At 37.0% G+C, this 12,208-nt stretch overlaps 1 protein-coding gene across 1 annotated transcript; it reads right to left on the bottom strand.

Moving 5' to 3' along the window:
* Positions 1 to 57: 57 nt before the first annotated feature.
* On the bottom strand, positions 58 to 11,836 carry LOC116013347. The gene is made up of 6 exons (XM_031253039.1): positions 11,462 to 11,836; positions 11,235 to 11,320; positions 9,273 to 10,081; positions 8,680 to 8,815; positions 579 to 967; positions 58 to 441 (listed from the first exon to the last, which is right to left on the bottom strand). The coding sequence occupies exons 1-6, from the start codon at positions 11,760 to 11,762 to the stop codon at positions 324 to 326; spliced, it is 1,839 nt and encodes a 612-aa protein (XP_031108899.1). The 5' UTR covers positions 11,763 to 11,836; the 3' UTR covers positions 58 to 323.
* Positions 11,837 to 12,208: the final 372 nt, after the last annotated feature.

The raw sequence follows: 12,208 nt of genomic DNA, 5'->3' as shown, positions 1-12,208 counted from the left end.
AAAAAAAAAAAAAAGAAGGTGCGAAAAACCTGGGCCATCTGCATTAATGCAAGGGAATTAGTAGACATTGATATCCAACAGTTCTATAGTCGTCACAATATCTCTACTGTGCTTCTGTCCACATAATTTCTACAGTTAAAAGTAAGAAGATATACATACAGCATGTATCTCTTTCTATATAAATTGTTATATAAATATCTCTTTCTATATAAATTGTTATGTAATGCGGAACAAAGTATGGTACAGTACAAACATTACATATAAGCTACAGATACATAACTCTTGCGCCTAATTGAATTTGTTGTTTGGTGCATATCATACTACTACTTTGGGGAAGTAAGCTTATTTTCTTCAGAATCATGCTTCATTGAAGGATCCCCGCCCATCAACTCCTGAAAACCTTCAACCTTCACCGGTGGTGCCCTAACCATTCCCATATTCCTGAAACACACGTGAACTTGAAGCATTCAATATCCACTTATCCAGCATATAATATAGCAAATAATATCTCAGCAGCTGTTAGGGAGTGTTCATTATAGAGATCAAAAGAGACACAGAGAGACGGAAAGATCTCTTACGGTGAGTGAACTTGAGGAATTTGAGGATTAGCCATTGGCCTAAACTGGTTTCCACTTTGAGAATGGCTAGCTTGCATTGCTGCAAATTGTTGCTGACGAAGCTGCTGCATTTGAAGTAACTGGCTATTTCTGGCACTCATTGCATTAATAGCATTACTTGTATTATCTATTGGAAATTCACTAGGATTTTCGAGCTTTACTTCAACCAGTGGCCTGTCCTTCTCAATATTCATGCTGTTCACATTCATGTTTGCACCCATACCACCAGGGCGAGGGGTTGATTGCTGGCGTCTACGCATTCTTTCCCATTGCTGCTGCTGCTGTTGCTGTATTGACACATTTTGAGGATTAATCATCTGCGGCATCTGAGGATGCATTTGCCTTAGGATCTGCATAGTGACAAACAAGTTAATCTATAAAACAACAGAATAAGTAGCAAAACAGAGTAGAACAACCTGTACTCCAACAAAATGGATAAATCGTTCATGGTAGAATGTGGAAGGCAATAGGAATATAAATCTAAATAACAGGCACAAAGAAATGGGGCAGAAGCCGTCCCCTCAGGTTTGGCCCAGTACCAATATTCACTCACTTTTGCCTATAATGGCATTCACAAAGTGTTATGCAGATGAATTCATAGGAAAGTATTAGCATGCAAGGCAGAAAATCAGGACAAATCAAGAGAACTGATCGCAAATGACAAGGATTGATTCCAAGCATCCTTAATTGTATATTATATTTTATTTTATTTCCTTTTACCTGTTAGTTGTTACTTATTTTTTTCCTGGAGTTGTGGCTTCTATTCATTTCCTTTTATTAAAGTTCCATGCTCAGTAAGTTGTAACCCCTGGGTCTACAAGGGGAATTCTGAAAGCTAATAAAACAAGCAAGTTAAGTCAAACAAAGATGAAGAATACTCTCTTAAACATTTCCCAGTATTTTGTTCTCCACTACGTTCAGCTATTTGCATTCCTTATCTCATCCACTCAATTCAACTCTCAAACACAGGCAACCAGTAAACATCCTCCAGTAGTGTTAATCACTCTATGATGTGTGTGATTTTGCCTACAATCATATCATTTTGGTTTTGTTGCTGGGCATCGACATGGGCAATATCAAAACAGTGCAAGCCAAGGTCAGGGCTCTCCAAACTTCAGTGCAATCCATACAAACATCTAAAAATGGAGGTCGTAGCAGACTCAATCCAAACTCTGTCAGCACAATTGATAACTTGGGCAAGTTGGTGGAATCTCTGTTAACCAAACAGATCAGCCCACCGTGTTCTTCAAAAACATCAACCATCATTTTACCATTGACTCCAACCACATTCATCTCCTCACACCAACCCTAGACTTTGCCGTAAACTCGCAAAACTAAGTGGGAGTTCCCAAATTTCTTGGGCAAAGAAGGCACCCTAGTTTGGCTCCACCACGGCAAACTCTATTTTGCCAAGTGCATATACATCAAAGCAAGAGAAAGTGGACACAACAGCATGACTGAGACATGAAAACTTTGTTACTCCAAATGGGTTGAGATGGCCAGCAACTCTCGTGGCAAACCTTCAGAGATTGCTGTTTTGGACTGCCCCGTAGCCTTAACCCTCTAGGGGAAATGGGCAAATGGCAAAACTAAAAGAAATCAGCAAGCATCTCGACAACTACATTGACGAATACCAAACAATGCTTGCACAGATAAATCCCGTTACGACCAACAGGTGTATTATTTCCAACAAGCTTAGATCAATTCCTCCATATTGATGTCAAAAGAAACATACCATCATGCTTTTGAATGAAGCAATTTATATGGCCTAGGATTACGCTAGAAAAACGCAATTGTTTAGCACATAAACACCATGACACTAGTTTCAACCCAACAACTCCATTATAGTAAAGCAGCAATCTATGTTCCAACCCAATTGTATTGAGCAGCTCTTGCTGAAAGAAATGATGGAACGACAGAGGTTGGGAAAACACTACAATTGTGATGAGACATGGGTTCAACACTACTGATACAAACAACAGCTTATATACTTGGCTTTGAAGAGAATGAAGAAGACAATGAGGGTGATTCTAAAGAACCAAAGATATCCCTCCCAAATGATGAGACTCCGAGCCCAAATAGCAGGTGTCACGATCAACACACACGACTTTATCAACAAAGATACCATGTGACATCTCGAAATTCCTGCCTTTAAGCATGCTGAACTACAAGTACCTATAATGAATGGTGAAAGAATTACTAGCACAGGCATTAGGGAAGGTGTCACTTTACAACAAGAGGGAATTTCATTTGCTACAAATATGTATATCCTTTCATTAGTGGGCATCAAGCTTTTTTGGCATTAAATGGTTGTGTATGATAGGCCCTATATATTGGCATAGTTTAAAAAGGCAGTTTGAGGTGAGCACAGAGGCATAAAGGAAAGGTGCTGAGGCATACGCCTCTTAGGGATGTAGAGGCGTACACCTTTCAAGTGCCTCAACACGCATTTGAGGTGTGCCTATAAATTTAGTTGATTTAGGCTCAATTTATTTTCCTAGAACCCAATAGGAGATGACCCAATCTAACCCAACCCTAATTAGAAGGAAAAAAAGTGAACTGGGAAGAAATCGGGAAGAAATCAACTTGTGAAGATTGAAGAAACTTGTTCGCGACTCAAAGTGCAAAGACCGAAGACGCATACTGGGAAGTGCATGAAGGTCAAAAAAAGATAACCTATAAACATGTTATAAAATTACCGTGAGAAGGTTATCAAGGAGGGTACAACAAGAAGGTTATTCATATCTTTTGATAAAAATTGAGGCTTACACCTCGCCTCAGCATTACAAAACGCCTTGAGGCACGCCTCCGCCTTTTTAAAACTTGGCGCCATAGTTTAAAATGGCGGTTTTGAGGCTCGCCTCAGTGCTCTACAAGAAAGGTGTTGAGGCATACGCCTCTTAGGCTGAAGTAGAGGCGTACGCCTTTCATGTGCCTCAACACGTGTTTAAGGCGGGCCTATAAATTTAGTTGATTTAGACTCAATTTATTTTCCTAGAGTCCAATAGGAGATGACCCAATCTAACCCAACCCTAATTAGAAGAAGAAGAAAACATGAACTGGGAAGAAATCGGGAAGAAATCAACTAGTGAAAACCGAAGAAACTTGTTCACGACTCAAAGTGCAAAGACCGAAGAAGCTTAATGTGAAGTGCATAAGGTCAAAAAAAGAAAACCTATAAATATGTAATAAAATTACTGTGAAAAGGTTATCAAGGAGCGTGCCTATAAATTTAGTTGATTTAGACTCCATTTATTTTCCTAGAGTCCAATAGGAGATGACCCAATCTAACCCAACCCTAATTAGTAGAAGAAGAAAAAAAATGAAATGGGAAGAAATCGGGAAGAAATCAACTTGTGAAAACCGAAGAAACTTGTTCACGACTCAGAGCAAAGACCGAAGAAGCTTAATGTGAAGTGCATAAGGTCAAAAAAAGAAAACCTATAAATGTGTTATAAAATTACCGTGAAAAGGTTATCAAGGAGGGTGCAACAAGAAGGTTATTAATATCTTTTGATAAAAATTGAGGCTTACGCCTCGCCTCAGCATTAAGAAACGCCTTGATGCACGCATCCGCCTTTTTAAACCTTGATTATTGGGATTGTGAGAGATTATAGATGTCATTTTTATAGAATGGCAAACGCATATCATGGATGGGGGATTCCTTGATGCAACTTTCATCCATGCACAACGTGTAACCGAGAATAGAGAACTTGGTAGCAACGCTAACCAATTTTGAGGGATATCTTTCATGATGTTTCCTAGCTTCCTCTCCCACGGCCATGTGATCAAGGTTTTGCTAGTATCAATGTTGCAAAAGTTGGCCTAGGTGCCGCCTAGGCCCTATGCGCCCCTAGGTTGAGGGGATTTCCATGTTAAGTGCCTAGTAGCCTAGTAGGCAGCCATTAGACTAGGTAGCCAACGAGGCCAAATAAACCAATTTCATTTTTTTTAATTGGTTTGTTTCAAAACTAACCCTAAATAACAAAGCAAATTGCTATGGAAAAGAGAAGAAAGAGATGAATTGCACCTCAGATCATCAGCCCACAAACATTGCCCCTTACTCCCTTAGCCCGCAACTCATCATCATCTTTGGCTCCCACAAACCAATCAATGGTCATCAACTCATCGCCCAACTAGGCAACTCATCATCATTGCCCAATCGATGATCATCAACTCCTCTCAGCTCTCACCTGTCGCCCCATCAACCATTGCTAGTAAGCTTCGAAACTAGTCAATTAGCTTAGTATCGAATCGAACAAAACCCGACATGTAGTTATCTCACTAGTACTTCGCCGAGTCACCACCACAAGCTCATAGTCATCGCCAAGTTCTTCACTTCAATTTTTTTTTTTTTCTGACTTGAATGGTTGTGGACGTGTGACTTGTGGGTTTTAATGCTTTAAGCCATCATTCCCTTCAATGTTTATTTGCTTAATATAAATTAATAGGTTGTGAGTTGGGAAAAGGAGCAAAGGCGCAGTGTATGTGGAGAATGAATTAAAATTATTAAATCAATTAAATGATTAATTATGAATGATGTGGTATGCGGCAATGCAAAATTGTTCATTGGTTTCACTGTTTTTTTTCATCCTAGGCGCCCTCCTAAGTAGCGCATAGTGCCTTAACATGGGCAACTATGCCAATGGCAATTAGGGTTTATAGATGTCTTCAAATCAAATGTTGAAAGATGAAATACAAAGAGAGTGCAATGAAATGCTTCACAATCGCCCGAGCCAGTCTCTGTTTCCATCGCCGGTACTGTTGGTTAGGAAGTAAGACACATGGCATTTCTACGTGGATTGTAAAGAATTAAACTTTGGACAGTGAAGGACAAATTTCCCATTACGGTGATTGATGAACGACTCAATGAACTACACAATACTGAAATATTTTTCCAAGCAACTATCATCAGATTTGGATACATCTTGAAGACATGGAAAAAACGGCTTTCTAAACGTGTCATGGGTATTTTGGATGAAATACAGAGAGAGTGCAATGAAATGCTTACAATTGCCCGAGCCAGTCTCTGTTTCCATCGCCAGTACTATTGGTTAGGAAGTAAGACACATGGTATTTCTACGTGGATTGTAGAGAATTAAACTTTGGACAGTGAAAGACAAATTTCCCATTACGGTGATTGATGAACGACTCAATGAACTACACAATATTGAAATATTTTCCAAGCTTGATTAACACTTCAACTATCATTAGATTTGGATACATCTTGAAGACATGGAAAAACGGCTTTCTAAACGTGTCATGGGTATTTTGAGCCCTTTGTCATGTCATTTGGTCCGTCCAATGTTCAATCCACATTCCAAGCACTCATGAATAAGGTACTTAAGCCATATTTACGCAAGTTTGTCAGAACATTTTCACCACTTGTATTATTATGACTGCACTTTGTATCAAACATTCCAAGTGCATTATAGGAAACTCACAAGTTACCTTGGTCATGTTATCAAGGACAAAGGGGTAGCCACAGATGATGGCAAAATAAAAGCTATTGTGGACTAGCCACAACCAAACTTTGTAACCTAATTGCAAGAATTCCTTGGCTTAGCAAGTTTTTAGCGCAATTTTATAAAGGATTATGGATTATAGCTCCTAAATTAACTAACTTATTAAAAAGAATTCCTTCTTGTGGAATTCTGAGATCAAGAAAGCTTTCACTAAACTTAAACAACCATTATCAACAACCTAGTACTTCAACTTCCTAAATGTAATGTTACTTTCATAGTGGAATGCAACATTTATGAGATTAGACTGGGCACCATATATTACAATAAGAATGGCAAACATGCTACCTTTTTCAATAAAAAGTAAACATATTAAGCTTTTGACCTACAAATTCGACTTAATTGATAGGGTTGACCCAAACCATTTGGCATTAGCAACACTACCTATGTCATTGTTCCTTCACCATCAAAACCGACCATTAGAGCCATAAGTATCTCCTATAGCCCACAACAATAGATGCTCTGTCTCACCAAAACAAAGACCAAAGCACTATTTTTTCATCACCATGCAATTTTTGGAATTATTGAATGCTATTTGCACTGAGTTGTGTGACTCCTAAGAAGGTTATAAACATTAAATGTTGGCCAACAACAATATGAATGGGCAATGGGTTGTTTTGGGTGAAATCTTGTTCCGAAATAATGGGATAATCTTTATTTCCTACCTCGACTATGATTACAATGGTATGAGCTAACATCCACAATTCTTCCCACTAAGAGATTCAAAAGACAATAATAGGATAAAAAGGGAGTTTTATTGGTGGCCATGCATGCACTCCTTCGTTAGCAATTTGTCACCAATTGTGCAACCTACCCAAAAAAAAAAAAAAAAAACAAATGGGGGAGCACACACCGGTAAGACTTTTGCAACCATATCTCCATGGCTGTCGTTGAAGGACTTCCTAAAGGGGTAAATCTGCTCTCTTGATAGTTGTTGATCGACTATCTAAATATGTGCATTTCATGGCTCTAGCACATCTACACTTACGCTATTTTCATAGCCATCACTTTCTACAACAACATCATCAACCTTCATGGTATACCAAAGCGCATTGTGTCTAACGAGCACACCAAGTTAGATTTTCTTATTGATTTCAATGTTTCAAAGTTAAAGGAATTCTAGGGAACAATTCAGTCTAATGCCCTAGCTCTCCCACCATTCGCCTATGATTGATTTGTTTTACAATCACTAGAAATTACAAAGGGGCATCTTAATCGCGGACCTTCAGATTTACTACCTCACTAGAAAGGATTCTCACAAGACAATGCCACTTGGTAGTCATTACATGACTAGGTATGACCACGGTTCGGTTTGAACCGGACTGTTTGAACAGAACCGTGTACTGTGCTAACCAAACCGGAACCGACCGAACGGTTCCGGTTAGGGTTCCAGAACCATAAAAAAAAAAAATTAAAAAAAAAAAAAAAAAAAAAAAAAAAAAAAAAAAGGCACATGCAGTTGGCAGCAGCCATGATTCATGGCTACTGCAAAGTGGCCATAAATTATATATATATATATATATATATATAAATATTAGATATATTTTCTATACACTAAATAACAAAACATATTATATATATACTAGATAACAAAACATTTTTTAAAAAAAACGGTTAGAATTGGAACCTTATATTAAGGTTCCGATTCCGGTTCGTCCATTTCCAAAACTGGAACCGTGGTCATGTCTAACATGACTTCTAACACCAATTTCATAATTTCAAGCTTGAGGACAAGCATAATGTATTGGATCCTTTTAGGGGTGTAATGATGCATAGGAAAGTATTACCATCACAAGGCAACAAATCAAGAAGATTGATCGCAAATGAGAAGGATTTATTCAAAGTATTCTTGATTGAAGATTTTATTTTATTTTATTTCCTTTTAGTAGTTGCTTATTTTATTCTCCTAGAGTTGTGGCAATTTCTATTCATTTCCTTTTATTAAAGTTGCATGCTTGTAACTTCTAGGTCCATAAAGGGGAATTTTGAAAGTAAATAAAACAAGCAAGAAGTTAAGTTGAACAAAGAGGAGAAAAACTCTCTAAAAGATTTCCTAGTATTTTGTTCTCCATTACATACAGCTATTTGCCTTACTTTCCTCGTTCTCTCAATTCATCTCTCAACATAGGCAACCCGCAGTAGTGTTAATCGCCCTTTGATGCGTGCGTTTGCCCATGATCATAACATTTGGAGACTTGAGAACCTTGAGTATAATACTTCCATAAAGAAAATTGTTCTTGAGATCAAATCTTAACGAACCAATCTTCTAGCTTTTTTGAACTTGAGACAACAGTTCAAAATTATGAAATACTCCTATTTTTCTTGGATGCACCAAGAAGAAAGACCACATATCCCATTCCTTCCATCGTAATAAACTTAAAATTATGTGTCCCAGACTATGAAAGTCATAAAATGAAGTCTCAACAACGATAATAGGAATGCTAGACTATGTAATTTTTAATGTCTATTAATTAAAAGTAGTTTAATTAATAATATAATAATAATAACAAAACAAAGTCAACTTATTCAGTCTCTAATACCTGCTGGGGCTGCCGAATCGGAGCTTGGTGCTGAGGCTGTTGCAACTGTGCCTGAAATCCTTGTTGTTGCTGAGGAGTTTGATGGGTAATATTCCTACTGTTATCCTTTACAAGCTCAGCCAAGGCTCCTAGATTACTGAAAATGCAGGGGAAAATGGACAAAATACTCAGAAAAGGCAAACACAAGCTATTATTGCACTTCTCATATTGGTGAGGTACTATTAAAAAGCAGATCAAATAACATTAAAATTGTGAAGACCAAAACATAAATAAATAGATGAAAAAGTAGACCAAATTGAATATCCCAATTCAAAAATTACTATCTTCACATACATTCAGATGTAAAAAAGTATTAAACAAAATAATAATAATAATAATAATTAATAATAATAATAATAATAATAATAATTGTTAGTGTTTTGAGAGAAGGGCTCACTGTTTAACAATAATAATACAAGTATCAGCAATGAAATTACTTTTTAACACAGATGGTAATTTTTTTCAGAGCCAACAAAACAAAGGTATAAAATTACTTTTATAATATGGCAATTTATAAGTTAAACATGCACTAGTGGCCAACACATTACACTAACCCATGCCCAGCTGTTTGAAGGAACATCTTCAGTAGCTCAATGGCCGAACACTGTTTTCTATAACTATCAGAAAGGAGTTTTAAGATACGCCCCAATTTACCAATATGGCAACTCAGCAATTGAGCCAGAACTTCTAACGGAACTTCTAAAGAAGCTTCGAATCCAACATTTGTTAGTAACTGAGCTACAACTTTTTCTGACAATTTTGATGCTTGCTCTGCACCAAGAACTTTCCTGCTCCCCTCAAACCCATTCTTTCCACGGCTTTGATTTCCTCCTTGTTCCATGTACTCAGGTCTGATGCCAAGCCTCTCAATCATAATAGGACTCTTTGTCATTATCTGAGGTAAAGTATCCAGAACCCCTTTAAACTCCACTCTCTGGGTTTCTTCCCCTTGGCTTGACTTTAATATTGCACTGTCAGGGACACAATTCAAAGAAAACATTATTTCAGGGAAAAAAGATGTCTCTTGATCAAGTACACTACTGCCATCCAAAACCAAGTTTGATTGCTTGGTTGGTCCATCATCCAACATGCCAAAACCAAAACTCTGATCTCCCCTAAAAGCGGCCCTCTTCCTCTTATGATTCTCAAGAACTCTAAGATAAACAGCCATCATCTCTGGTGTTCGTTTTTCTGCTTCCCTATCCCCAAATGACATCTTGTATGATTTACTGGCTTTGAATTTCTCAAAGAATTGGTCATACCAACTTGTCGGTAAATCTTCAACCTTAAACTGCTGCGATGCAAAATCAGTTTCTTTTTCACTGTACCTTGATCCAACACCAAAATTTGACTTGGGTTGAACCTGAAAACATTTCAGCAGAATCATTAAAGCACCAATGTTTTGTGACATAGAATCAAACTGAATAGATATCCCAAATTTATATTCACTTTGTGAAAAGAAACTGAAGCAAAACTTTATTTTCAAATAACAAGAAAAGAAAGGGGGTGCATAGAACATAGGGGTGTTCATTTGGTTTATTACCGAACCGTATTAACCGAATTTGCAAAATGTCCTAACCATCAACTGAACCAAACTTTCTATTTCCAAATTAACCGAACCAAATTTTTTTCCAATTAATCAGTGGTTAACCAATTAACTGAAATATTCTAGTACAATTTTAAAATCATTAAATTTTATAAATAAAAATTTTCAATCTAGTTTCACACCACAAAATAATCATTACATCAATATATAAATGATAAAAATTGAAAAACTAGTATAGTAGTATGATATATGAATTATTAAAAAAAATATTAAAACATATATATACACACATACACAATTCAGTTAACTAAAACTTTTGAACCAAATTAACCGATAACCAAAATTTTAAAAAATTCACAGAACCCAAATATTTCAGTTAAAAAACGGTTAGCTGAAATTTTTCAGTTCAATCGATTAACAATTTTTCACTGGATTGTGCACACCCCTAATGGAACATTTCCATTAATAACATGTGAAAAACAGGAAAATATGAATCCTACAGAGCATAAATAAAGCTCCATAATAAAGTTCCAAATGTTATGGAGCTACTTAAAGAGCGATTAGCTTATTAATAAAAGTTGACAGGCAATACATTTATGGCAAGTTCATCTACTAGTTCTCTATCACTTCAAGACAAGACAAAAAGCATGGAGTGTTACTTTGGTTAGAACACATGACAAAAAGCATGGAGCATGGAGTATTACTTTGGTTAAGAAAAGTCGAAAAGACTATGTCACCAAAGCAAAACAACAAAGTACAGCTATCATTCCTATCTCACAAAAACAATTGTTCATAAAGTGTGGCAAACCCACATCTTGGTGCTTGAGACATAAAAAATGCTACTATCAAATTCATGTTACCCAATTAACCTCACCTTCTGTAGACTCTCTTCCCACTTAACTGCACAAGAAATGGCTTCAAAGAACAAGGAACAATTAAACAATTTGTCTACACACCATCAAAAACTAACCTTTGATGACGTAGCGTTTGTAGCAGCAACATCTTGAGAAGAATTCTCCAGAGTGAAATACAGATCATCACCATGCAATTGCAAATCTAGGAAAATACCAATTGTTTATATTTGAAAATAATTTCACAGGAGTAAAATAAAACAAGACGATGACACATTAGAAACCCGGAAACTAAATTAGAGGCGTTTAATAAATGCGCACACACATACAGATAGAGAGCGCTTACAATTAGGGTTTAGCTTAGAAACCAGAGACGACGAAGACGAAGAAGATTGATCAGAGCGAAGGTAGAGAGCGATTGAAGCTTTATCGAAGAGAAGAGCTCGAACACGGAGCTGGAGCTGAATTTGAGCCTTAGTCTTGGAATCGTCGGTTCGCATGAAGGCTTCCCATGTGGTGGGCGTAGAGAGGAAGCGAGCGAAAGGGGGGTAAAGTGAGTCGCCGAGCCAAGAACGCCAAACGCCGAGGCTTTCCAGCTTCCGGGCCAGCTCATAGCCCCGTCCATCGTCGCCGAGTAAAGCAGCCATATGTCACTATCTGATCTCTCTCTCCCTCCTTAATTCACGAGAATTCGGCGGACTCGGCGCCGTTATTCGCTCGTTAGAAATATCTATTCTTGAATCCGCACTCTTATCAAAACGCGTTAAGTCGATCTTATTTTGTAACACGTAAAATGAGATAGACTTAAATTTTTGACAACGCGTTAAGTCTATCCTATTTTGTAACACATGTAGTGAAATAGACTTAAATTTTGTACGGTTACTTCGTAATATAAAATAATCAATTCAAATTTCAGATATTCGCCGACCTATTTTATTTATTACATAATTCCAATTTTTATTGATATTATCATTATTCTTTTTGTTTTCTATTTTTATATCTCTAAAATTTGAGTCTATTATTGTCAAAATGTGTTAAGTCTATCCTATTTTGTAACACGTGTAGTGAGATAGACTTAAATTTTTGACAACGC

This window comes from Ipomoea triloba, chromosome 3 (assembly GCF_003576645.1).
Source record: "Ipomoea triloba cultivar NCNSP0323 chromosome 3, ASM357664v1".
Classification (NCBI taxonomy): Eukaryota; Viridiplantae; Streptophyta; class Magnoliopsida; order Solanales; family Convolvulaceae; genus Ipomoea; species Ipomoea triloba.
The sequence above is the reverse complement of the archived record's forward strand: the minus strand, read 5'-3'. Positions and strand labels throughout refer to the sequence as shown.